This window comes from Oncorhynchus gorbuscha, linkage group LG20 (assembly GCF_021184085.1).
Source record: "Oncorhynchus gorbuscha isolate QuinsamMale2020 ecotype Even-year linkage group LG20, OgorEven_v1.0, whole genome shotgun sequence".
NCBI classification, from domain to species: Eukaryota; Metazoa; Chordata; class Actinopteri; order Salmoniformes; family Salmonidae; genus Oncorhynchus; species Oncorhynchus gorbuscha.
The window spans coordinates 26,540,963-26,566,319 of NC_060192.1; the positions used below are offsets into that span (position 1 = coordinate 26,540,963).

Sequence of the window (25,357 nt, forward strand, 5' to 3'; positions counted from 1 at the left end):
CCAACTCCAACCTCAGTCTCCACATCTCACCACCACTACCTTGGATTCCCCTCAGGACCTGTTTACCCTGTTCTACTCAGCCAACTCCAACCTCAGTCTCCACATCTCACCACCACTACCTTGGATTCCCCTCAGGACCTGTTTACCCTGTTCTACTCAGCCAACTCCAACCTCAGTCTCCACATCTCACCACCACTACCTTGGATTCCCCTCAGGACCTGTTTACCCTGTTCTACTCAGTCAACTCCAAACTCAGTCTCCACATCTGTTTTTCTGCAACTCATCCGAGCTTCCCCGGATCTGCACTCCATATCTCTCTGTGTAACAATAAATATTTTGATTCATTCATCCCTGTTTCCTCATCCGAGTCTGCTTTTGAGTTCCCCTGTGTCCCTTCCCCTGGTTCTCCAACCGTTCAAAAGCTAGAGCCAAATTCAAATGAATATTTTTTTCTAGATGCGCTATATATACACTACCGTTCAAACGTTTGGGGTCACTTAGAAATGTCCTTTTTGAAAGAATGTCCTTTTTGAAAGAAAAGCTCATTTTCTTTGGTCCATTAAAATAACATCAAATTGATCAAAAATACAGTGTAGACATTGTTAATGTTGTAAAGGACTTTTGTAGCTGGAAACAGCTGACTTTTTAATGGAATATATATTAAAAAATATCTAATCAGCAGTTCCAAGGGTGTGCCTGCAAGTGTACAGAGATCTACAGAGGCCAATTATCAGCAACCATCACTCCTGTGTTCCAATGGCACGTTGTGTTAGCTAATTCAAGTTTATCATTTTAAAAGGCTAATTGATCATTAGAAAACCTTTTGCAATTCTGTTAGCACAGCTGAAAACTGTTGTTCTGATTAAAGAAGCAATAAAACTGTTCTTCTTTAGGCTATAGTTGAGTATCTGGAACATCAGCATTTGTGGGTTTGATTACAGGCTCAAAATGGCCAGAAACAATTAACTTTATTCTGAAACTCGTCAGTCTATTCTTGTTCTGAGAAATGAAGGCTATTCCATGTGAGAAATTGCCAAGAAACTGAAGATCTTATATAACACAGGACAGTGCAAACTGTCTCTAACTAGAATAGAAAGAGGAGTGGGAGGCCCCAGTGCACAACTGAGCAAGAGAAAAAGTACATTAGTGTCTAGTTTGCGAAACAGACACCTTACAAGTCCTCAACTGGCAGCTTCATTAAATAGCACCCGCTGGCCTTGTAGATATTCCATAAAAAATCTGCAGTTTCCAGCTACAATACTCATTTGCAACATTATGTCTACACTGTATGTCTGATCAATTTGACGTTATTTTAATGGACAAAAAAAGGTGCTTTTCTTTCAAAAACAAGGACATTTCTAAGTGACCCTAAACTTTTGAACGGTAGTGTATAGGCTTAGTATTTTCATTTATTTAGATCCAGCACATCAACACCCAACGTTTCGATAGGTATTTTTCAAGGATGTGTTGTGCACTGTGTACTTAGATATCCTGCATGTGCTTTTCCCTGTGGATATATCTGTCCAGAATAGCACAGGTTACACACGTTCCAGCAGGTATATCTCACTTGTAACCCCTAAAGCCAATTCCTCCTTTGGTTGCCTCTCCTTCCAGTTCTCTGCTGCCAATGACTGGAACGAACTACAAAAACCTCTGAAACTGGAAACACTTATCTGCCTCACTAGTTTTAAGCACCAGCTGTCAGAGCAGCTCACAGATCACTGCACCTGTACATAGCCCATCTATAAATAGCCCAAACAACTACCTCTTCCCCTACTGTATTTATGTATTTATTTTGCTCCTTTGCACCCCAGTATTTCTACTTTACACACTCATCTACTGTCAAATCCACCATTCCAGTGTTTTAATTGCTATATTGTATTTACTTTGCCACCATGGCCTATTTATTGCCTTTACCTCCCGTATCTCACCTCACTTGCTCACTTTGTATATAGACTTATTTTTCTACTGTATGACCATATGTTTGTTTTACTCCATGTGTAACTCTGTGTCGTTGTATGTGTTGAACTGCTTTGCTTTATCTTGGCCAGGTCACAATTGTAAATGAGAACTTGTTCTCAACTTGCCTACCTGGTTAAATAAAGGTGAAATAAATTTTTTTTTTTAAAGATGAACATGGGTAGATACTGTATGTTTCAACGATTCTATTGTTATGGTGTCTGCACTGGAAGATAAACATAATTGTGACATCATAACAGTAAACACATTCCATTCCATGAGGGCGGTAGTCTCTCATCCTGTTCTCATTTGCTATCAGTGTGTTTCTTTGGTTTTGAAATGCTAATGGCCAATTAGTAAACAATAGAGGGAGAAAGACACAGGCTATACGAGGGCATGTGTGATCAGATCAAATGTAGCGACGTGGATCTGTTTAAGTGGTCATTATCCCTTCACTAACACATGGATGTGACTGAAGAACAGACAGTAGTGGACCAACGAACATCGGGACATCTGTTAGACTCACATACGCCACGCATACTGGCGCTATTCCAGGAGGCACCCTGTCCTCAAGACACCTCAGGCATGAGTACCAGTGGGCACAGGTATGCAACAGCATCCAGATGGTTTGCTTCAGACATCTTCATCATCTTTGTGGTGGTTCTGTTACTCGTCCTCCTGGTGCTGGGAGCAGTGTGCTGCTGGTTCGTCAGGCGCAATAGAACCCAGAGGGCTACAGCAATGTAAGAGAGGGTCAAAGTCTGATTACATAGGGTCACAATGACGTGGAGGCATTTTTTTCAAAATCGACCATATGTGAGCATGCATATAGGTTAACATAGTCTGTCTGACGTTTTGCAGGAAATTGACTGAAATAGAGATCATCTCAGCAGGTGATGGACTAGAGAGAGAAACCCAGGCCAAATTCACCCTGAAGATCAGGACTGATCAGAGTCATGCCACCCAGCTGGTGGAGATGCTTGTGGGGCGTGTCCGTCGCTTGGAGGGTGCTGGCCCAAATACCCTACTGCCACCCCTTACTTCAGTCACATTACCCACTGTGGTGTCACCCACTGATAGTATGGCATCCCCTGCACCTGCACCACTTCCTGTACCCACTGAGAATATGCCCGACAACCAAAGTGTGTCCCAGCCCACACTCCGGACAACTGTGCCCATGCCTAAGACAACAAGTCCCCTTCCATACTACCTTGATGCTCCCAACAGACCACTGCCCTCTGAGTTTTGTGTCGCAGATAAGGGGGGGAAGGATGAAAATGAAGATGAATCTGAATCTGAATATGAGGATGAGGATGATGCTTCTGAGTACTCCAGCATCACCGATTAACCTGATTCATCTTGAGAGGGCATTCACAGACCCAAATAAAACTAAAAACCATAATCCATTATAAATGAAAGTGAAATAAAGAACTAAACTTCAAATGAATCTGAGGAATGGGGTTGAACGTTGACTCTTTTGGATATTGTAATATTATTAGGAAGTTGGATTTAGGCTCCTTGTAGCTTAGCTAATTGAAGTTGAAGTTTTAATAGAATGCAAGCCATAGCCTACCATACCTCAAGCACCTTGAAGAAAAAATAAAATATATATACAGTATACTGTAGATGGCACAATGGTTTCCTATTAGGTAGGCTGTGGGACACGTGCTTCCTGATAACCAGAGAAGTCTGAAAGCTCCACAGCTCCGTTCAACCGTCCTCCCTGTCATGCAGTCAGTGTCCCCTGTCACCAAAACCACATTCATAACTCTGTTTCTCTTTGCCATCCTGCTCCTCCTATACGTCATGCTCTGGTATATATGCCGTCACCAATGACTACATCTAAAAAAAAAAATGAAGGTCGCTTATCGAAATGACTGAATTTACAAGTTAAGAGAAAGGGCATTGACCGAACTGCTATCATTCAAGCGGTGCTTGTTTCTTACGCATCACAGAAATGGCATCTGTTGGACAGTGCCATTTCGTCAAATTCCTTTTTTATGTCTTTGATTTTCATCCCAAAAATGATCCAAATGATGCTACCAGACCTTTTCCATTGTGTGCTTAGCTTAGGCAGCTTAGGCTATGTTGCATCTACCAAACGCCATCGTACTGTAGCCTACTACCTATCAGATCAATTTGGTAAGTTAATCGTTTGACATTTCCGTATTAAGTTCAATATTTTTTAATAAATCGTCTCTCTTTTGTTCTGTCATTTTGAAGCTGAACCATTCAGAAGGTCAAAAGAGGACAGCAATAAAAGGCTGCATGAGTTTATCCAGAAAGATGTACATTCCTGTATCAAAATATTGCCTCTTTGTTGTATTTCATCCCACTCTGTAAAATGTAGATAAGAAACATATATAAAATTGGTTACTTGAGGAACCCCTTCGAAAAGGGTCTTCAATGAACCCCTGTGTAAAGGCTTAAACCGGAACCTTTTTGTGATGGGAGGGTTCCATTTGAACTTTTTTAATAATATATTGTAGCGCTGGCAGCCTATCAGATTGGAGGTGTGGCTTATTGGAGTCCTGGCATTCAAATGGTTCTTTTTGGTTATCCATTGGCGTAAATGTCCTGTTCATCATGTTAAGTTTGTACAGACACTATCTAATAATAAGGACCTTTAAAGAGCGCAGACAGCCGCTTGTCATTCAAGTTTGTACACTGAAATGAACATTTCCCTTGAATACCTATGCATATTACATATTCTAATATAATATAAATAATTATAACATTGCTGATTACGTACAGAGGTTATTCGGGATTTTCATAGGCTCTTGAGGAACTCATACACCTCTGTTAGCCTCATTGCAGCTAAAAACTCTCAATCTTCAACCTTAACATGTGATGACAACACAACAGGAATGACATTTACTCTAACGAGTCGCCCAAAAAAGACATATCTCAAAGTCACGCCGCTACTAAGCCACGCCTCCACTCCAGGGTTTCTTCAGAAACCCGTTACATCGAACCATTAAAGGCTCCTCCAAGAACCCCTCAACAAACCGAAGGTGTAAATATGAACCATTGACTAGCAATGTTTCCTTGAGGATCTCCAGGGTCCAGGGTTCCTTGAGGATCTCCAGGGTTCCCCGCGTCACCACTAATTCTAAGAGTGTAGTCATCATGTTCTGTCCCCCTGCAGATGCAGATCCAGCAACAGGTGAGGAGGACCCCAGGCCTACAGACAGACCCATGGCATAAAAGAGCCTTGTTCAACCATTACCAGTTCCATTTTTGGGCTCTGTGCCGAGGATTGGACAGACTTTCCCGGTCAAACTGCGACGTGCTCGGACAGTGTGGTAAAATATGCTTGGAGGTCACATATAAGAGGAAGAGGAAGATGGCAGACAGCTGATTCACTGCCAAGTGTAAACAACCAGGGAAGAGGATGATGTCATAATCTGTCCACCAGCAGGAGGCTTTAAATCATAACCTGAATATACTGTTATAAATACTCTGCTGTTTACTACATGTGTGATACTTACTTTGCGACGGTGATATTGTGATTAGGAAATTATAAAATGTTGAGTTTAATGTTATTGTAGGTGTCTAATAACTGTTAGGTTATTAGTCATATATGATACTATGGATCCTATACCTCCTTTACATAGCTTGAGTTTACATAAACTATGAATGATGATGGCTCATTACTTGAAGCACCGTATAGTGTTATATTGCCTTACTGTACAAACATCCAAACGACACAGTCCTCTTTCTTGAGTATTGAAACTGGACATGTGGTCAAGGTGTTACGTATTTATCAGGACTTATTAATATGCGTATACAGTATAATTCCCAGAGCAGATGTCTGTATGTATATATTAAATATTTTACTGATGACTCTGCACAGATGAGTCATTTAAACTGCAGCTTTAACCTCTAGTTGAACACCTATTGGTCTGTACTGTTCTTGAATCCTGTAGAGAGAAACCCACAGAGACAGTGGGGATTTGAGAGTCTACACACACCCACACACACGCACGCACGCACGCACGCACGCACGCACGCACGCACGCACGCACGCACGCACGCACGCACGCACGCACGCACGCACGCACACACACACACACACACACACACACACACACACACACACACACACACACACACACACACACACACACACACACACACACACACACACACACACACACACACACACACACACACACCTGGCTAGGTGGAATAAATAGCTCAGTGTTGCAGCTCTCCATGGCTTTATGTTCCTAATGGGGTTTCTTCAGAGTAAAAATGGACCTATTAAAATGTACTCTGTAAAAATACTTCTCTCTGGGGCAGGTGGCCAGCCAATACCTGCTGCACAGAGGCACTAATAGACCTACCATGGCACAGTTTCTGTCCGAACAGACTCCAGGTGATTTTATAGACTCAAGTTAACATTCAGTCCAGATTCAATCAACATCTGTAATAAAGATTATATCTAATCCCTGATTCAATTGTGATAGTTTTATGATGTAATGTTTTATTTGATTAGGATCCCCATTAGATGTTGCAAACGCAGCAGCTACTCTTCCTGGGGTCCACACAAAACATGAGACATTACATTATACAGAGCAATAATAGACAAGAACAGCAGAACTACATACATTTAAAACAAATATAAAGGTTCTGTACTGACAAAACACTGAAGACACTGAAGACTCTAGTCCTACATTCTGTTACATTTAGCAATTCCATGCTTGCATACATAATCAGTTGACATATGCATACAAGTTATTTAGGTCAGATAGGGGAGCTGTTCATTTATTTGTTTTTTAAAGCTAATGTTGCTGTTTGCTTGGATAATTTGAGATGGAAGGGAGTTCCGTAACCATGGCTCTATGATATACTGTGCATTGCCTTAAATGTGTTTGGGGTCACCCCTACAAAGGGGTGAGCATGTGACATACAACACCTCTAGATGGCGGTATAGTGTTATCACTTTGATATGCACACAAAAATGTTTTCAACAATATCCTGTCCACTACTAGAAGTGAATTACTTGATGTTGGAACTGAACATCTAAAATCAGCAAAAAATACTGCACACTACAATATACACTTCCAAGTATCCATTATAGCGACGTTTAACCCATTGGGACCTGATGAAGGGTCAAAACCTAGACACACCTGGGAGCATTTATTCTAGTGTGCAGAGGTGTCTTTTTTGCTGAGGGAAATTTGTGCACAGCACCATTTGATTACAGCACCTGCTCAAAACCTTTGGCAATTATTTTTCATACTGATAACAGCTTAAAATGGTTACAACCCATTTTGGGGCTATATAGCACCCTTTTTTATGGTATCTCAATCTGAAAGGTTATTTTTAGATCCCTTGAAGAACCATAGTTTCTTATTCTGATTAGCCATATGACATTATGACAATCCCATAGGTGTTACTATTGTCTTAATAGACATGTTGAATCAGTTGTGCGAGTTCTGGAGCTTGAGGAGAAAATGGAGAACTACTGATTTAGTCCACTGTTCTCAATTGACACAAGGCCATAAATGAGTCTTTCACAAGACACAGTTATTGGATATAGTCATATTTAACATGTAAAGGCATAACACAACTGATGACATAAACTGGAATGGACATAAACTGGACATAAACTCTCACTCATGTTTGCGCAATAAGAGCGTTGTGCAAACCTCGCCCCAAAATATTTGAATGAGCTGCCGCCCCTGCATTTTGTTTATCACTTAAAAAGCAAAGAAAGGCTCAAAGGGTTCTTTGAGACATGATGGTTCCGCATAGAACAATTACCCTTCCCAAAGAACCCTCTTTTCTAATTGTGAATCTGTCCAGGACTGGAGGACAGGAACACACGCTGGTCTACTCTCATCAGGTTACATGATAAAGACTGGAGGACAGGAACACACGCTGGTCTACTCTCACCAGGTTACATGATAAAGACTGGAGGACAGGAACACACGCTGGTCTACTCTCACCACGTTACATGATAAAGACTGGAGGACAGGAACACACGCTGGTCTACTCTCACCAGGTTACATGATAAAGACTGGAGGACAGGAGCACACGCTGGTCTACTCTCACCAGGTTACATGATAAAGACTGGAGGATAGGAACACACGCTGGTCTACTCTCACCAGGTTACATGATAAAGACTGGAGGACAGGAACACACGCTGGTCTACTCTCACCAGGTTACATGATAAAGACTGGAGGACAGGAACACACGCTGGTCTACTCTCACCAGGTTACATGATAAAGACTGGAGGACAGGAACACACGCTGGTCTACTCTCACCAGGTTACATGATAAAGACTGGAGGACAGGAACACACGCTGATCTACTCTCACCAGGTTACATGATAAAGACTGGAGGACAGGAGCACACGCTGGTCTATTCTCACCAGGTTACATGATAAAGACTGGAGGACAGGAACACACGCTGGTCTACTCTCACCAGGTTACATGATAAAGACTGGAGGACAGGAACACACGCTGGTCTACTCTCACCAGGTTACATGATAAAGACTGGAGGACAGGAACACACGCTGGTCTACTCTCACCAGGTTACATGATAAAGACTGGAGGACAGGAGCACACGCTGGTCTACTCTCACCAGGTTACATGATAAAGACTGGAGGATAGGAACACACGCTGGTCTACTCTCACCAGGTTACATGATAAAGACTGGAGGACAGGAACACACGCTGGTCTACTCTCACCAGGTTACATGATAAAGACTGGAGGACAGGAACACACGCTGGTCTACTCTCACCAGGTTACATGATAAAGACTGGAGGACAGGAACACACGCTGGTCTACTCTCACCAGGTTACATGATAAAGACTGGAGGACAGGAACACACGCTGGTCTACTCTCACCAGGTTACATGATAAAGACTGGAGGATAGGAACACACGCTGGTCTACTCTCACCAGGTTACATGATAAAGACTGGAGGATAGGAACACACGCTGGTCTACTCTCACCAGGTTACATGATAAAGACTGGAGGACAGGAACACACGCTGGTCTACTCTCACCAGGTTACATGATAAAGACTGGAGGACAGGAACACACGCTGGTCTACTCTCACCAGGTTACATGATAAAGACTGGAGGATAGGAACACACGCTGATCTACTCTCACCAGGTTACATGAGTAAAAGTGAAACTCTAATATCCCCCTGTTCTATAACCTCTCAGCACAGTGAGGACCCAGTGAGGACCCAGTGAGGACCCAGTGAGGACCCAGTGAGGACCCAGTGAGGAGACAGTGAGGACCCAGTGAGGACCCAGTGAGGACCCAGTGAGGACCCAGTGAGGACCCAGTGAGGAGACAGTGAGGACCCAGTGAGGACCCAGTGAGGACCCAGTGAGGACCCAGTGAGGAGACAGAGGAGTTGTACAGGCAGACAATACTGCCGTTCTGTTTGTCACTCATGAAACACTTCTCTACTAATTAATCACAAACCGCCAGAGACAGAGGACAGCTACTGTTGATGAAGCATATGGGCGTGTGCACAGGCACGCTCGCACACACACACACACACACGCACACACACACACTCAGTTTGAGAACTCAGGGAACAAGGCATTGATGTGACAAGTCTGCAGAGGAAAATAGAGCTTGCGCCTCAAGGATGTGTCAGAATGTGTCAGACTGGCTCACACACTCAGACATACACGTGGACACACACACCAATGTCTGATGTGTTTCATTGGTGCATAACGAGTACCAATAGATATGCAGATGGTATGATAGTATTATGTAGCTATTGTAAACTGGTAGCTGCTGTTTCCTCTATTACCTCAGAGAAAACAAATGATTGAGACAAACAATCAGTTTGGGAGCTAAAGTCCTGACTCGCACAGCTTAGTTCACAAGGCATTCAGCATTGATGAATAACTTGTGACTAATTCTCAGACTTAATGACTGAAACATTTTGTTCAGTCAGAAGACAATAGACTGGAAAATGCCCGGTCTCCAGTGGGTGCGAGCACCAGTAGCGGTGCATGGGTAAAATGCCCGGTCTCCAGGGGGTGAAAGCACCAGTACATCAAATCAAATCAAATCAAATTGTATTTGTCACATACACATGGTTAGCAGATGTTAATGCGAGTGTAGCAAAATGCTTGTGCTTCTAGTTCCGACAATGCAGTAATAACCAACAAGAAATCTAGCTAACAATTCCAAAACTACTGACCTTATAGACACAAGTGTAAGGGGATAAAGAATATGTACATAAAGATATATGAATGAGTGATGGTACAGAGCAGCATAGGCAAGATGCAGTAGATGGTATCGAGTACAGTATATACATATGAGATGAGTATGTAAACAAAGTGGCATAGTTAAAGTGGCTAGTGATACATGTATTACATAAAGATGCAGTAGATGATATAGAGTACAGTATATACGTATACATATGCGATGAATAATGTAGGGTATGTAAACATTATATTAGGTAGCATTGTTTAAAGTGGCTAGTGATATATTTTACATCATTTCCCATCAATTCCCATTATTAAATTGGCTGGAGTTGAGTCAGTGTGTTGGCAGCAGCCACTCAATGTTAGTGGTGGCTGTTTAACAGTCTGATGGCCTTGAGATAGAAGCTGTTTTTCAGTCTCTCGGTCCCAGCTTTGATGCACCTGTACTGACCTCGCCTTCTGGATGATAGCGGGGTGAACAGGCAGTGGCTCGGGTGGTTGTTGTCTTTGATGATCTTTATGGCCTTCCTGTGACATCGGGTGGTGTAGGTGTCCTGGAGGGCAGGTAGTTTGATGCGTTGTGCAGACCTCACTACCCTCTGGAGAGCCTTACGGTTGTGGGCGGAGCAGTTGCCATACCAGGCGGTGATACAGCCCGCCAGGATGCTCTGGATTGTGCATCTGTAGAAGTTTGTGAGTGCTTTAGGTGACTGCTGCACCTTCTTCACCATGCTGTCTGTGTGGGTGGACCAATTCAGTTTGTCTGTGATGTGTACGCAGAGGAACTTAAAACTTACTACCCTCTCCACTACTGTTCCATCGATGTGGATAGGGGGGTGTTCCCTCTGCTGTTTCCTGAAGTCCACAATCATCTCCTTAGTTTTGTTGACTGAGTGTGAGGTTATTTTCCTGATACCACACTCCGAGGGCCCTCACCATCCTCCCTGTAGGCCGTCTCGTCGTGGTTGGTAATCAAGCCTACCACTGTTGTGTCGTCCGCAAACTTGATGATTGAGTTGGAGGCGTGAGTGGCCATGCAGTCGTGGGTGAACAGGGAGTACAGGAGAGGGCTCAGAACGCACCCTTGTGGGGCCCCAGTGTTGAGGATCAACGGGGTGGAGATGTTGTTGCCTACCCTCACCACCTGGGGGGCGGCCCGTCAGGAAGTCCAGTACCCAGTTGCACAGGGCGGGGTCTCGAGCTTGATGACGAGCTTGGAGGGTACTATGGTGTGAAATGCCGAGCTGTAGTCGATAAACAGTATTCTCACATAGGTATTCCTCTTGTCCAGATGGGTTAGGGCAGTGTGCAGTGTGGTTGAGATTGCATCGTCTGTGGACCTATTTGGGCGGTAAGCAAATTGGAGTGGGTCTAGGGTGTCAGGTAGGATGGAGGTGATTGGGTCCTTGACTAGTCTCTCAAAGCACTTCATGATGACGGAAGTGAGTGCTACGGGGCGGTAGTCGTTTAGCTCAGTTACCTTAGATTTCTTGGGAACAGGAACAATGGTGGCCCTCTTGAAGCATGTGGGAACAACAGACTGGGATAGGGATTTATTGAATATGTCCGTAAACACACCAGCCAGCTGGTCTGCGCATGCTCTGAGGGCGCGGCTGGGGATGCCGTCTGGGCCTGCAGCCTTGCGAGGGTTAACACGTTTAAATGTTTTCCTCAGGTCGGCTGCAGTGAAGAAGAGTCCGCATGTTTTGGTTGCGGGGCGTGTCAGTGGCACTGTATTGTCCTCAAAGCGGGCAAAAAATGTATTTAGTCTGCCTGGGAGAAAGACATCCTGGTCCGTGACGGGGCTGGTTTTCTTTTTGTAATCCGTGATTGACTGTAGACCCTGCCACATACCTCTTGTGTCTGAGCCGTTGAATTGAGATTCTACTTTGTCTCTATACTGACGCTTAGCTTGTTTGATTGCCTGACAGAGGCTTTGGGCTGGGACAGCTAGGGAGCTCTCTGGTCCACTCAGGTCACTGGTGGGTCTAGGCAGCATCCTCATCTTACTGAGGTGTCTCAACTCCATGGCTGCTCACACTTTTAGAGGTCTCATTGGGGAATTATATGTAAAGTTTGCATGGGGGGAGTTGGTTGGTTGTATGTATCGCTCACGTTATATATTAACTGAGACTCACATCTGTCTCTAGATTTGAATTAAATAAAACATTACACTGTGTGTGTCCCTCAGTTCAGCAGAGTGAGAATGTTGACTTAGAGCTGATGACTTAGTTACACATTATGCATGTTTTTGTTTTTATTGAACTGTTTATTAACGATAAACCATCATACTAGTCATTTATACTGCAAAAGCTTATGTTTGTGCATTGTTTAGGGTAAGCAAATTGGCTTGTTCCAGTAGTGATGTGTAGAGTTGTAGTGACATGTTTTGGGGATTAAGAGATATCTATTATTTTGAATATTAGTGTCTAATATATTGCATAGAGCAGTGGTTCCCAAACTTTTCATAGTCCCGTACCCCTTAAAACATTCAACCTCCAGCTGTGTACCCCCTCTAGCACCAGGGTCAGCTGTACCCCCTCTAGCACCAGGGTCAGCTGTACCCCCTCTCGCACCAGGCTCAGCTTTACATTACATTTACATTACATTTAAGTCATTTAGCAGACGCTCTTATCCAGAGCGACTTACAAATTGGTGCATTCACCTTATGACATCCAGTGGGACAGTCACTTAACAATAGTGCATCTAAAAACTTAGGGGGGGGTGAGAGGGATTACTTATCCTATCCTAGGTATTCCTTAAAGAGGTGGGGTTTCAGGTGTCTCCGGAAGGTGGTGATTGACTCCGCTGTCCTGGCGTCGTGAGGGAGTTTGTTCCACCATTGGGGGGCCAGGGCAGCGAACAGTTTTGACTGGGCTGAGCGGGAGCTGTACTTCCTCAGTGGTAGGGAGGCGAGCAGGCCAGAGGTGGATGAACGCAGTGCCCTTGTTTGGGTGTAGGGCCTGATCAGAGCCTGGAGGTACTGAGGTGCCGTTCCCCTCACAGCTCCGTAGGCAAGCACCATGGTCTTGTAGCGGATGCGAGCTTCAACTGGAAGCCAGTGGAGAGAACGGAGGAGCGGGGTGACGTGAGAGAACTTGGGAAGGTTGAACACCAGACGGGCTGCGGCGTTCTGGATGAGTTGAAGGGGTTTAATGGCACAGGCAGGGAGCCCAGCCAACAGCGAGTTGCAGTAATCCAGACGGGAGATGACAAGTGCCTGGATTAGGACCTGCGCCGCTTCCTGTGTGAGGCAGGGTCGTACTCTGCGGATGTTGTAGAGCATGAACCTACAGGAACGGGCCACCGCCTTGATGTTGGTTGAGAACGACAGGGTGTTGTCCAGGATCACGCCATGGTTCTTGGCGCTCTGGGAGGAGGACACAATGGAGTTGTCAACCGTGATGGCGAGATCATGGAACGGGCAGTCCTTCCCCGGGAGGAAGAGCAGCTCCGTCTTGCCGAGGTTCAGCTTGAGGTGGTGATCCGTCATCCACACTGATATGTCTGCCAGACATGCAGAGATGCGATTCGCCACCTGGTCATCAGAAGGGGGAAAGGAGAAGATTAATTGTGTGTCGTCTGCATAGCAATGATAAGAGAGACCATGTGAGGTTATGACAGAGCCAAGTGACTTGGTGTATAGCGAGAATAGGAGAGGGCCAAGAACAGAGCCCTGGGGACACCAGTGGTGAGAGCGCGTGGTGAGGAGACAGATTCTCGCCACGCCACCTGGTAGGAGCGACCTGTCAGGTAGGACGCAATCCAAGCGTGGGCCGCGCCGGAGATGCCCAACTCGGAGAGGGTGGAGAGGAGGATCTGATGGTTCACAGTATCGAAGGCAGCCGACAGATCTAGAAGGATGAGAGCAGAGGAGAGAGAGTTAGCTTTAGCAGTGCGGAGCGCCTCCGTGATACAGAGGAGAGCAGTCTCAGTTGAATGACTAGTCTTGAAACCTGACTGATTTGGATCAAGAAGGTCATTCAGAGAGAGATAGCGGGAGAGCTGGCCAAGGACGGCACGTTCAAGAGTTTTGGAGAGAAAAGAAAGAAGGGATACTGGTCTGTAATTGTTGACATCGGAGGGATCGAGTGTAGGTTTTTTCAGAAGGGGTGCAACTCTCGCTCTCTTGAAGACGGAAGGGACGTAGCCAGCGGTCAGGGATGAGTTGATGAGCGAGGTGAGGTAAGGGAGAAGGTCTCCGGAAATGGTCTGGAGAAGAGAGGAGGGGATAGGGTCAAGCGGGCAGGTTGTTGGGCGGCCGGCCGTCACAAGACGCGAGATTTCATCTGGAGAGAGAGGGGAGAAAGAGGTCAGAGCACAGGGTAGGGCAGTGTGAGCAGAACCAGCGGTGTCGTTTGACTTAGCAAACGAGGATCGGATGTCGTCGACCTTCTTTTCAAAATGGTTGACGAAGTCATCTGCAGAGGGGGAGGAGGGGGGGCGGAGGATTCAGGAGGGAGGAGAAGGTGGCAAAGAGCTTCCTAGGGTTAGAGGCAGATGCTTGGAATTTAGCGTGGTAGAAAGTGGCTTTAGCAGCAGAGACAGAGGAGGAAAATGTAGAGAGGAGGGAGTGAAAGGATGCCAGGTCCGCAGGGAGGCGAGTTTTCCTCCATTTCCGCTCGGCTGCCCGGAGCCCTGTTCTGTGAGCTCGCAATGAGTCATCGAGCCACGGAGCGGGAGGGGAGGACCGAGCCGGCCTGGAGGATAGGGGACATAGAGAGTCAAGGGATGCAGAGAGGGAGGAGAGGAGGGTTGAGGAGGCAGAATCAGGAGATAGGTGGGAGAAGGTTTGAGCGGAGGGAAGAGATGATAGGATGGAAGAGGAGAGAGTAGCGGGGAGAGAGAGCGAAGGTTGGGACGGCGCGATACCATCCGAGTAGGGGCAGTGTGGGAGGTGTTGGATGAGAGCGAGAGGGAAAAGGATACAAGGCAGTGGTCGGAGACTTGGAGGGGAGTTGCAATGAGGTTAGTGGAGGAACAGCATCTAGTAAAGATGAGGTCGAGCGTATTGCCTGCCTTGTGAGTAGGGGGAAGGTGAGAGGGTGAGGTCAAAAGAGGAGAGGAGTGGAAAGAAGGAGGCAGAGAGGAAAGAGTCAAAGGTAGACGTGGGGAGGTTAAAGTCGCCCAGAACTGTGAGAGGTGAGCCGTCCTCAGGAAAGGAGCTTATCAAGGCATCAAGCTCATTGATGAACTCTCCGAGGGAACCTGGAGGGCGATAAATGATAAGGATGTTAAGCTTGAAAGGGCTAGTAACTGTGACAGCATGGAATTCAAAGGAGGCGATAGACAGATGGGTAAGGGGAGAAAGAGAGAATGACCACTTGGGAGAGATGAGGATCCCGGTGCCACCACCCCGCTGACCAGACGCTCAGCTGTACCCCCTCTCGCACCAGGGTCAGCTGTACCCCCTCTAGCACCAGAGTCAGCTGTACCCCCTCTAGCACCAGGTTCAGCACACTCTCAAATGTTGTTTTTGCCATCATTGTAAGCCTGCCACACACACACTATACAATACATTTATTAAACATAAGATTGAATGTGAGTTTTTGTCATAAACCGGCTCGTGGGAAGTGAAAAAGAGCTCTTATAGGACCAGGGCACAAATAATAATATAATAATAATCAATAATTTTGCTCATTATTTAGCCATCTTACATATAACAACATTGTGAATAACTCACCACAGATTAATGAGAAGGGTGCATGTGCTTGAAAGGATGCACAGAACTCTGCCATGTTGGGTTGTATTGGAGAGAGTCTCTGTCTTAAATCATCTTCCACACACAGTCTGTGCCTGTATTTCGTTGTCATGCTAGTGAGGGCCGCGAATCCACTCTCACATAGGTATGTGGTTGCAAAGGGCATCAGTGTCTTAACGGCGCGATTTGCCAAGGCAGGATACTCTGAGCGCAACCCTATCTGTCAGTGGCTTCTGATTAAAGTCAATTTTCAAAGAACCGCTTGTTGCATTTTCGAAAAGGTTATCTTGTTAAGATATCGGTAAGTGGACTGGAGGCAGGGCATGAAAGGGATAACAAATCCAGTTGTGTGTGTCGTCCGTTTCTGGAAAGTACCTGCGTAATTGCGCACCCAACTTACTCAGGTGCTTCGCTATATCACATTTGACAGTGTGCGTAAGCTTGAGTTCATTTGCACACAAAAAATAATATAATGATGGAAAGACCTGTGTTTTCCTTGTTAATGCAGACAGAAAAGAGCTCCAACTTCTTAATCAAAGCCTCAATGTTGTCCCACACATTTAATATAGTTGCAGAGAGTCCATGTAATACTAGATTCAGATCATTCAGGTGAGAAAAAATATCACCCAGACAGATCGTGTGAGAAACTCATCATCATGCAAGCGGTCAGACAAGTGAAAATAATTGTCAGTAAAGAAAACTTTAAGCTCGTCTCTCAATTTAAAAAAACATGTCAATACCTTGCCCCTTCATAACCAGCGCACTTCTTTCTGTATGTTGTAAAAGTGTTACATGTCAATGTCATTTTATAGTGCAGAAAATATACAAGAGTTCAGGGACCTTGCTTTAACAAAGTTAACCATTTTCACTGTAGTGTCCAAAACTTCTTTCAAGCTGTCAGGCATTCCTCTGGCAGCAAGAGCCTCTCAGTGGAGGCTGCAGTGTACCCAAGTAGCGTCAGGAGCAACTGCTTGCATGCCCGTTACCACTCCACTATGTCTCCCTGTCATGGCTTTTGCACCATCAGAACAGATACCAACACATCTTTACCACCAAAGTCAATTTAAATTCACAAAGCTGTCCAGTACTTTAAAATATCCTCTCATGTTGTCCTGGTTTCCAGAAGAGGATGTCTTCCTTAATTGACCCCCCATAAACGTAACGGACATATACCAGGAGCTGTGGCAAGGACGCCACATCTGTTGACTCCTCCAGCTGTAATGCATATAATTCACTGGTTTGTATGCGAAGCAGTAATTGTTTCTAAACATCTCCTGCCATGTCACTGATGCGTCGTGAAACAGTGTTGTTTGATGAAGACTGTATAGTTTTTGGGGCCTTTTCCCTCAAGCATTGTCCTAATCATATTCGCGGCAGCAGGAAGACTTAAGTCCTCCACAATAGTATGGGGCTTGCCTGTCCTAGCCACTCGGTGGCTCACCATATAAGACTCTTCTAGCCCCTTCTTATTAATGGTATCTGTTGCTTTCATACATGTATTACTACTGGAAAGTCTCCTTCCAGACCCATATCAAACATCTCCAATCCAAAGTTAAATCTAGAATTGGCTTCCTATTTCGCAACAAAGCATCCTTCACTCATGCTGCCAAACATACCTTTGTAAAACTGACCATCCTACCAATCCTCGACTTTGGCGATGTCATTTACAAAATAGCCTCCAATACCCTACTCAACAAATTGGATGCAGTCTATCACAGTGTAATCCGTTTTGTCACCAAAGCCCCATATACTACCCACCATTGCGACCTGTACGCTCTCGTTGGCTGGCCCTCGCTTCATACTCGTCGCCAAACCCACTGGCTCCATGTCATCTACAAGACCCTGCTAGGTAAAGTCCCCCCTTATCTCAGCTCGCTGGTCACCATAGCATCTCCCACCTGTAGCACACGCTCCAGCAGGTATATCTCTCTAGTCACCCCCAAAACCAATTCTTTCTTTGGCCGCCTCTCGTTCCAGTTCTCTACTGCCAATGACTGGAACGAACTACAAAAATCTCTGAAACTGGAAACACTTATCTCCCTCATTAGCTTTAAGCACCAACTGTCAGAGCATCTTACAGATTACTGCACCTGTACATAGCCCACCTATAATTTAGCCCAAACAACTACCTCTTTCCCAACTGTATTTAATTAATTTATTTATTTTGCTCCTTTGCACCCCATTATTTGTATTTCTACTTTGCACATTCTTCCATTGCAAAACTACCATTCCAGTGTTTTACTTGCTATATTGTATTTACTTTGCCACCATGGCCTTTTTTTGCCTTTACCTCCCTTCTCACCTAATTTGCTCACATTGTATATAGACTTGTTTATACTGTATTATTGACTGTATGTTTGTTTTACTACATGTGTAACTCTGTGTCGTTGTATCTGTCGAACTGCTTTGCTTTATCTTGGCCAGGTCGCAATTGTAAATGAGAACTTGTTCTCAACTTGCCTACCTGGTTAAATAAAGGTGAAAAAAAAATATTTAAAAAATTTAAAAGTCGTCTTTATTCTTACTCAAAAAACACCTGTGGCTTATTTTTTAAATTGTCACGTTTTGTTTCTAAATGTCTGCGCAAGAGTGAAGGTTTCCCGCGAGAGAGTAACGGTTAATGTGGTTGGATGCTAATTATTTGACTAGGCTACCTGTATTTGACATTGTGTTGTTATTTCGCTGAACACTAGATGGTTTTAATTTAATTTCTGCCAGTGAAACAAGGCTACTCAGGCGAGAAAAAAACCTCACCCAAATGCATGTCACACCCTGACCTTAGAGATCCTTTTCATGTCTCTATTTGGTTTGGTCAGGGTGTGATTTGGGGTGGGTATTCTATGTTCTATTATTTGTATTTCTATGTTTGGCCGGATAGGGTTCTCAATCAGGGGCAGCTGTCTATCGTTGTCTCTGATTGAGAACCATACTTATGTAGCCCTTTTTCTCACCTGTCTTTGTGGGAGGTTGACTTTGTTTATGGCACATAGCCTTTAGTGTCACTGTTTGTTTTGTAGTGTTTATTGTTTTGTTCTGTTTGAAAATGTTCCATTTAAAAAAAGGTGAATCACATTTTTACTTGGCGTACAGTTTGGGAATACCTGGTAGAGCAATAAAAACAAAGAAGGCTATTAGAATACCTATTTGACCTATTTTATATAATGTGTGTCCCTCAGTTGTATGTCTTTGGAGTTTCCGCCTTGAAAATCACTTTCAGTATTACAAAGTTATACAAGGACCTTTTCCTCCAGTGGAAAACTAGGGAGGGGTTTATGTTAAAGAAAATGATTAGCTAATCAAATCTCATTCGTCATAGATTTCAGCATTCCATTGATAATTTGGTGGTTAAATCAAAAGTGTAACCTGTTTTTTAAATGAAGGGAAATAACATTGTGAGCAAAATGATGAATCATATCTCTTTAGTAAATTATTTTTAAAGGATTGATGACGTTAGATTTGAGCATTTGTGCATTCCATTTTAAAAAATCCTCATTTACCTAAAATGTATAATTGGTGTTACCAACATTATTGTTAGTACTCCTACTGGTGGTACAATGTTATCATAATGTTACAAATGATTTAAAGTAATTCAACGACCATATTAGTTGATTTAGAATGGGAAGATGTACTCAAACCCATTTAAATAAAAATACAAATCTAGAAAAATTCAGTATATTTTTTCCAAAATGCCACTGCAATTCAAGAATGACAACTGATTTTGTAGACGTATTCTACAAGAGCATCCTCACACAGGAAAATGGGCCCTTTTATCACAGGCGCAGTAAAAAATAGTTAGTTGGTGTTGAGGATGGAAACCCCATTCAAGGCAGGGAGTCCCAGCTGCTGCAATGTGCTCTGCTGGCCAGGGAGAGGAGAGGAGGGAGCACATGGCACAGGAAGGAGGCACCAGGTGGGCTGACTCTCCACCTGACACCTGAGAGTTAGTGGTTGAGGAGGAACAGCTGAGTACTGGGGGGCACCTCCTCTGTTTCCTACTCTACTGAACACACAGTCAGTCACACAGCAACTCTGTTAGGACCCCAGACACAACATGAGTCTCATTACTGAGAGGGAGAGTGGCTCAAGACCTCCCTCGCTGAGAAAGCCATCATTTCTCTTTCAAAAATATATACAAATATCAAGGCAAATTTGATCACAGTCCTCAGTATCCCGGGGAATTGAAACCAGATGAGATGGGCTGAACTGAAACAGCATCTCAGGCACTGCATTCCATTTCCCTCTCTGCCTTAAAAACACATCCTGCAGGGAAAATAGTCTGGAGTCACAGAGGGGGAACAGCAACCGTGATGGTTTGTTTTGAGGAACTAATAAACAGGTCATTTAAAACAGCCCCTGAACGTATAGCTTTTATTTCACGTAATCAAGCTATCCGTTCAGGGGGCTGTTTTAAGTGACTTGTTTATTTAACCCTGAGCTTCTGTGGAATATACAGGAGGAAATGGCATTATATGGAACAGTAGTTACAAGTGAAAGGAATGCAGGGAGGAAAAGGGAAGAGGGTTGGACTGAATCTAGTAGAATGACTTTGACTTGAATGTTTTGTTATACCCAAATCTACCCACATTCTGTCAAAGGACAATTTCACAAATGAAACGTGTTTGATATTTATATATTCATTCGGTCCCGAACATTCAAAATGTCAAAATAGGCAATAATGATACTGTACCACTCTAATAGTACTCTCTAATAGTACTCTAATAGCACAATAGGCATGTAATAATAATAATAATAATAATATATGCCATTTAGCAGACGCTTTTATCCAAAGCGACTTACAGTCATGTGTGCATACATTCTATGTATGGGTGGTCCCGGGGATCGAACCCACTACCCTGGCATTACAAGCGCCATGCTCTACCAACTGAGCTACATGTAATAAATGGTGGGGTCCTGAACTGTTTTGCCACTGTTGTTTGGCCCCACTTTTATCTAGAGGACAGGAGCCACTATTAGTGTCTGTGTGAAGCCCTGAGAGATCATCAATATCCTGCCAGCCAATAGCTCCGGACCTCATTACGCTCCAGCCCAGGAGCCTCATGCCCATTTCCCATTTTGCCGCAAGCAGTCACACTGGTAATGACAACTATAATTGCCCTGCTGCGGATGTTTCGTTCTGGCCTGCGAGGCCCCTGTGTCCTGGGTTATGATAGAATGGTGCAGCCATGTAAGAGTTTGCAAGTGGCTCCCTGCCATGCCGCTTCCTTTCACCTTTCTCCTCAGTGGTACACTCCTGCCATGCCGCTTCCTCTCACCTTTCTCCTCAGTGGTACACTCCTGCCACGCCGCTTCCTTTCACCTTTCTCCTCAGTGGTACACTCCTGCCACGCCGCTTCCTTTCACCTTTCTCCTCAGTGGTACACTCCTGCCACGCCGCTTCCTTTCACCTTTCTCCTCAGTGGTACACTCCTGCCACGCCGCTTCCTTTCACCTTTCTCCTCAGTGGTACACTCCTGCCACGCCGCTTCCTTTCACCTTTCTCCTCAGTGGTACACTCCTGCCACGCCGCTTCCTTTCACCTTTCTCCTCAGTGGTACACTCCTGCCATGCCGCTTCCTTTCACCTTTCTCCTCAGTGGTACACTCCTGCCATGCCGCTTCCTTTCACCTTTCTCCTCAGTGGTACACTCCTGCCATGCCGCTTCCTTTCACCTTTCTCCTCAGTGGTACACTCCTGCCATGCCGCTTCCTTTCACCTTTCTCCTCAGTGGTAAGTCGCTTTGGATAAAAGCGTCTGCTAAATGGCATATATTATATTATTATTATTACACTCCTGCCATGCCGCTTCCTTTCACCTTTCTCCTCAGTGGTACACTCCTGCCATGCCGCTTCCTTTCACCTTTCTCCTCAGTGGTACACTCCTGCCATGTCGCTTCCTTTCACCTTTCTCCTCAGTGGTAAGTCGCTTTGGATAAAAGCGTCTGCTAAATGGAATATATTATATTATTATTATTACACTCCTGCCACGCCGCTTCCTTTCACCTTTCTCCTCAGTGGTACACTCCTGCCACGCCGCTTCCTTTCACCTTTCTCCTCAGTGGTACACTCCTGCCACGCCGCTTCCTTTCACCTTTCTCCTCAGCGGTACACTCCTGCCACGCCGCTTCCTTTCACCTTTCTCCTCAGTGGTACACTCCTGCCACGCCGCTTCCTTTCACCTTTCTCCTCAGTGGTACACTCCTGCCACGCCGCTTCCTTTCACCTTTCTCCTCAGTGGTACACTCCTGCCACGCCGCTTCCTTTCACCTTTCTCCTCAGTGGTACACTCCTGCCACGCCGCTTCCTTTCACCTTTCTCCTCAGTGGTACACTCCTGCCACGCCGCTTCCTTTCACCTTTCTCCTCAGTGGTACACTCCTGCCACGCCGCTTCCTTTCACCTTTCTCCTCAGTGGTACACTCCTGCCATGCCGCTTCCTTTCACCTTTCTCCTCAGTGGTACACTCCTGCCATGCCGCTTCCTTTCACCTTTCTCCTCAGTGGTACACTCCTGCCATGCCGCTTCCTTTCACCTTTCTCCTCAGTGGTACACTCCTGCCATGCCGCTTCCTTTCACCTTTCTCCTCAGTGGTAAGTCACTTTGGATAAAAGCGTCTGCTAAATGGCATATATTATATTATTATTATTACACTCCTGCCATGCCGCTTCCTTTCACCTTTCTCCTCAGTGGTACACTCCTGCCATGCCGCTTCCTTTCACCTTTCTCCTCAGTGGTACACTCCTGCCATGTCGCTTCCTTTCACCTTTCTCCTCAGTGGTAAGTCGCTTTGGATAAAAGCGTCTGCTAAATGGAATATATTATATTATTATTATTACACTCCTGCCACGCCGCTTCCTTTCACCTTTCTCCTCAGTGGTACACTCCTGCCACGACGCTTCCTTTCACCTTTCTCCTCAGTGGTACACTCCTGCCACGCCGCTTCCTTTCACCTTTCTCCTCAGCGGTACACTCCTGCCACGCCGCTTCCTTTCACCTTTCTCCTCAGTGGTACACTCCTGCCACGCCGCTTCCTTTCACCTTTCTCCTCAGTGGTACACTCCTGCCACGCCGCTTCCTTTCACATTTCTCCTCAGTGGTACACTCCTGCCACGCCGCTTCCTTTCACCTTTCTCCTCAGTGGTACACTCCTGCCACGCCGCTTCCTTTCACCTTTCTCCTCAGTGGTACACTCCTGCCACGCCGCTTCCTTTCACCTTTCTCCTCAGTGGTACACTCCTGCCACGCCGCTTCCTTTCACCTTTCTCCTCAGTGGTACACTCCTGCCACGCCGCTTCCTTTCACCTTTCTCCTCAGTGGTACACTCCTGCCACGCCGCTTCCTTTCACCTTTCTCCTCAGTGGTACACTCCTGCCATGCCGCTTCCTTTCACCTTTCTCCTCAGTGGTACACTCCTGCCATGCCGCTTCCTTTCACCTTTCTCCTCAGTGGTACACTCCTGCCATGCCGCTTCCTTTCACCTTTCTCCTCAGTGGTACACTCCTGCCAAGCCGCTTCCTTTCACCTTTCTCCTCAGTGGTAAGTCACTTTGGATAAAAGCGTCTGCTAAATGGCATATATTATATTATTATTATTACACTCCTGCCATGCCGCTTCCTTTCACCTTTCTCCTCAGTGGTACACTCCTGCCATGCCGCTTCCTTTCACCTTTCTCCTCAGTGGTACACTCCTGCCATGCCGCTTCCTTTCACCTTTCTCCTCAGTGGTAAGTCGCTTTGGATAAAAGCGTCTGCTAAATGGCATATATTATATTATTATTATTACACTCCTGCCATGCCGCTTCCTTTCACCTTTCTCCTCAGTGGTACACTCCTGCCATGTCGCTTCCTTTCACCTTTCTCCTCAGTGGTAAGTCGCTTTGGATAAAAGCGTCTGCTAAATGGAATATATTATATTATTATTATTACACTCCTGCCACGCCGCTTCCTTTCACCTTTCTCCTCAGTGGTACACTCCTGCCACGCCGCTTCCTTTCACCTTTCTCCTCAGTGGTACACTCCTGCCACGCCGCTTCCTTTCACCTTTCTCCTCAGCGGTACACTCCTGCCACGCCGCTTCCTTTCACCTTTCTCCTCAGTGGTACACTCCTGCCACGCCGCTTCCTTTCACCTCAGTGGTACACTCCTGCCACGCCGCTTCCTTTCACCTTTCTCCTCAGTGGTACACTCCTGCCACGCCGCTTCCTTTCACCTTTCTCCTCAGTGGTACACTCCTGCCACGCCGCTTCCTTTCACCTTTCTCCTCAGTGGTACACTCCTGCCACGCCGCTTCCTTTCACCTTTCTCCTCAGTGGTACACTCCTGCCACGCCGCTTCCTTTCACCTTTCTCCTCAGTGGTACAATCCTGCCACGCCGCTTCCTTTCACCTTTCTCCTCAGTGGTACACTCCTGACATGCCGCTTCCTTTCACCTTTCTCCTCAGTGGTACACTCCTGCCATGCCGCTTCCTTTCACCTTTCTCCTCAGTGGTACACTCCTGCCATGCCGCTTCCTTTCACCTTTCTCCTCAGTGGTACACTCCTGCCATGCCGCTTCCTTTCACCTTTCTCCTCAGTGGTACACTCCTGCCATGCCGCTTCCTTTCACCTTTCTCCTCAGTGGTAAGTCGCTTTGGATAAAAGCGTCTGCTAAATGGCATATATTATATTATTATTATTACACTCCTGCCATGCCGCTTCCTTTCACCTTTCTCCTCAGTGGTACACTCCTGCCATGCCGCTTCCTTTCACCTTTCTCCTCAGTGGTACACTCCTGCCATGCCGCTTCCTTTCACCTTTCTCCTCAGTGGTAAGTCGCTTTGGATAAAAGCGTCTGCTAAATGGAATATATTATATTATTATTATTACACTCCTGCCACGCCGCTTCCTTTCACCTTTCTCCTCAGTGGTACACTCCTGCCACGCCGCTTCCTTTCACCTTTCTCCTCAGTGGTACACTCCTGCCACGCCGCTTCCTTTCACCTTTCTCCTCAGCGGTACACTCCTGCCACGCCGCTTCCTTTCACCTTTCTCCTCAGTGGTACACTCCTGCCACGCCGCTTCCTTTCACCTTTCTCCTCAGCGGTACACTCCTGCCACGCCGCTTCCTTTCACCTTTCTCCTCAGCGGTACACTCCTGCCACGCCGCTTCCTTTCACCTTTCTCCTCAGCGGTACACTCCTGCCACGCCGCTTCCTTTCACCTTTCTCCTCAGCGGTACACTCCTGCCACGCCGCTTCCTTTCACCTTTCTCCTCAGTGGTACACTCCTGCCACGCCGCTTCCTTTCACCTTTCTCCTCAGTGGTACACTCCTGCCACGCCGCTTCCTTTCACCTTTCTCCTCAGTGGTACACTCCTGCCACGCCGCTTCCTTTCACCTTTCTCCTCAGTGGTACACTCCTGCCACGCCGCTTCCTTTCACCTTTCTCCTCAGTGGTACACTCCTGCCACGCCGCTTCCTTTCACCTTTCTCCTCAGTGGTACACTCCTGCCATGCCGCTTCCTTTCACCTTTCTCCT

General features: G+C 45.8%; 1 protein-coding gene across 1 annotated transcript; it reads left to right on the plus strand.

The window, feature by feature from the left end:
* The first annotated feature begins 2,278 nt into the window (after positions 1-2,278).
* Positions 2,279-3,410, plus strand: si:dkey-111e8.4 (uncharacterized protein LOC793802 homolog). Its single transcript, XM_046316901.1, has 2 exons — positions 2,279-2,702; positions 2,821-3,410. The coding sequence occupies exons 1-2, from the start codon at positions 2,422-2,424 to the stop codon at positions 3,305-3,307; spliced, it is 768 nt and encodes a 255-aa protein (XP_046172857.1). The 5' UTR covers positions 2,279-2,421; the 3' UTR covers positions 3,308-3,410.
* Positions 3,411-25,357: the final 21,947 nt, after the last annotated feature.

Bases quoted from the DNA above. Each gene is read 5' to 3' on its own strand.
- si:dkey-111e8.4 (XM_046316901.1), top strand. From the start codon at position 2,422: ATGGATGTGACTGAAGAACAGACAGTAGTGGACCAACGAACATCGGGA. The intron at 2,703-2,820 runs GTAAGAGAGGGT...GACGTTTTGCAG, and splicing joins ACCCAGAGGGCTACAGCAAT to GAAATTGACTGAAATAGAGA.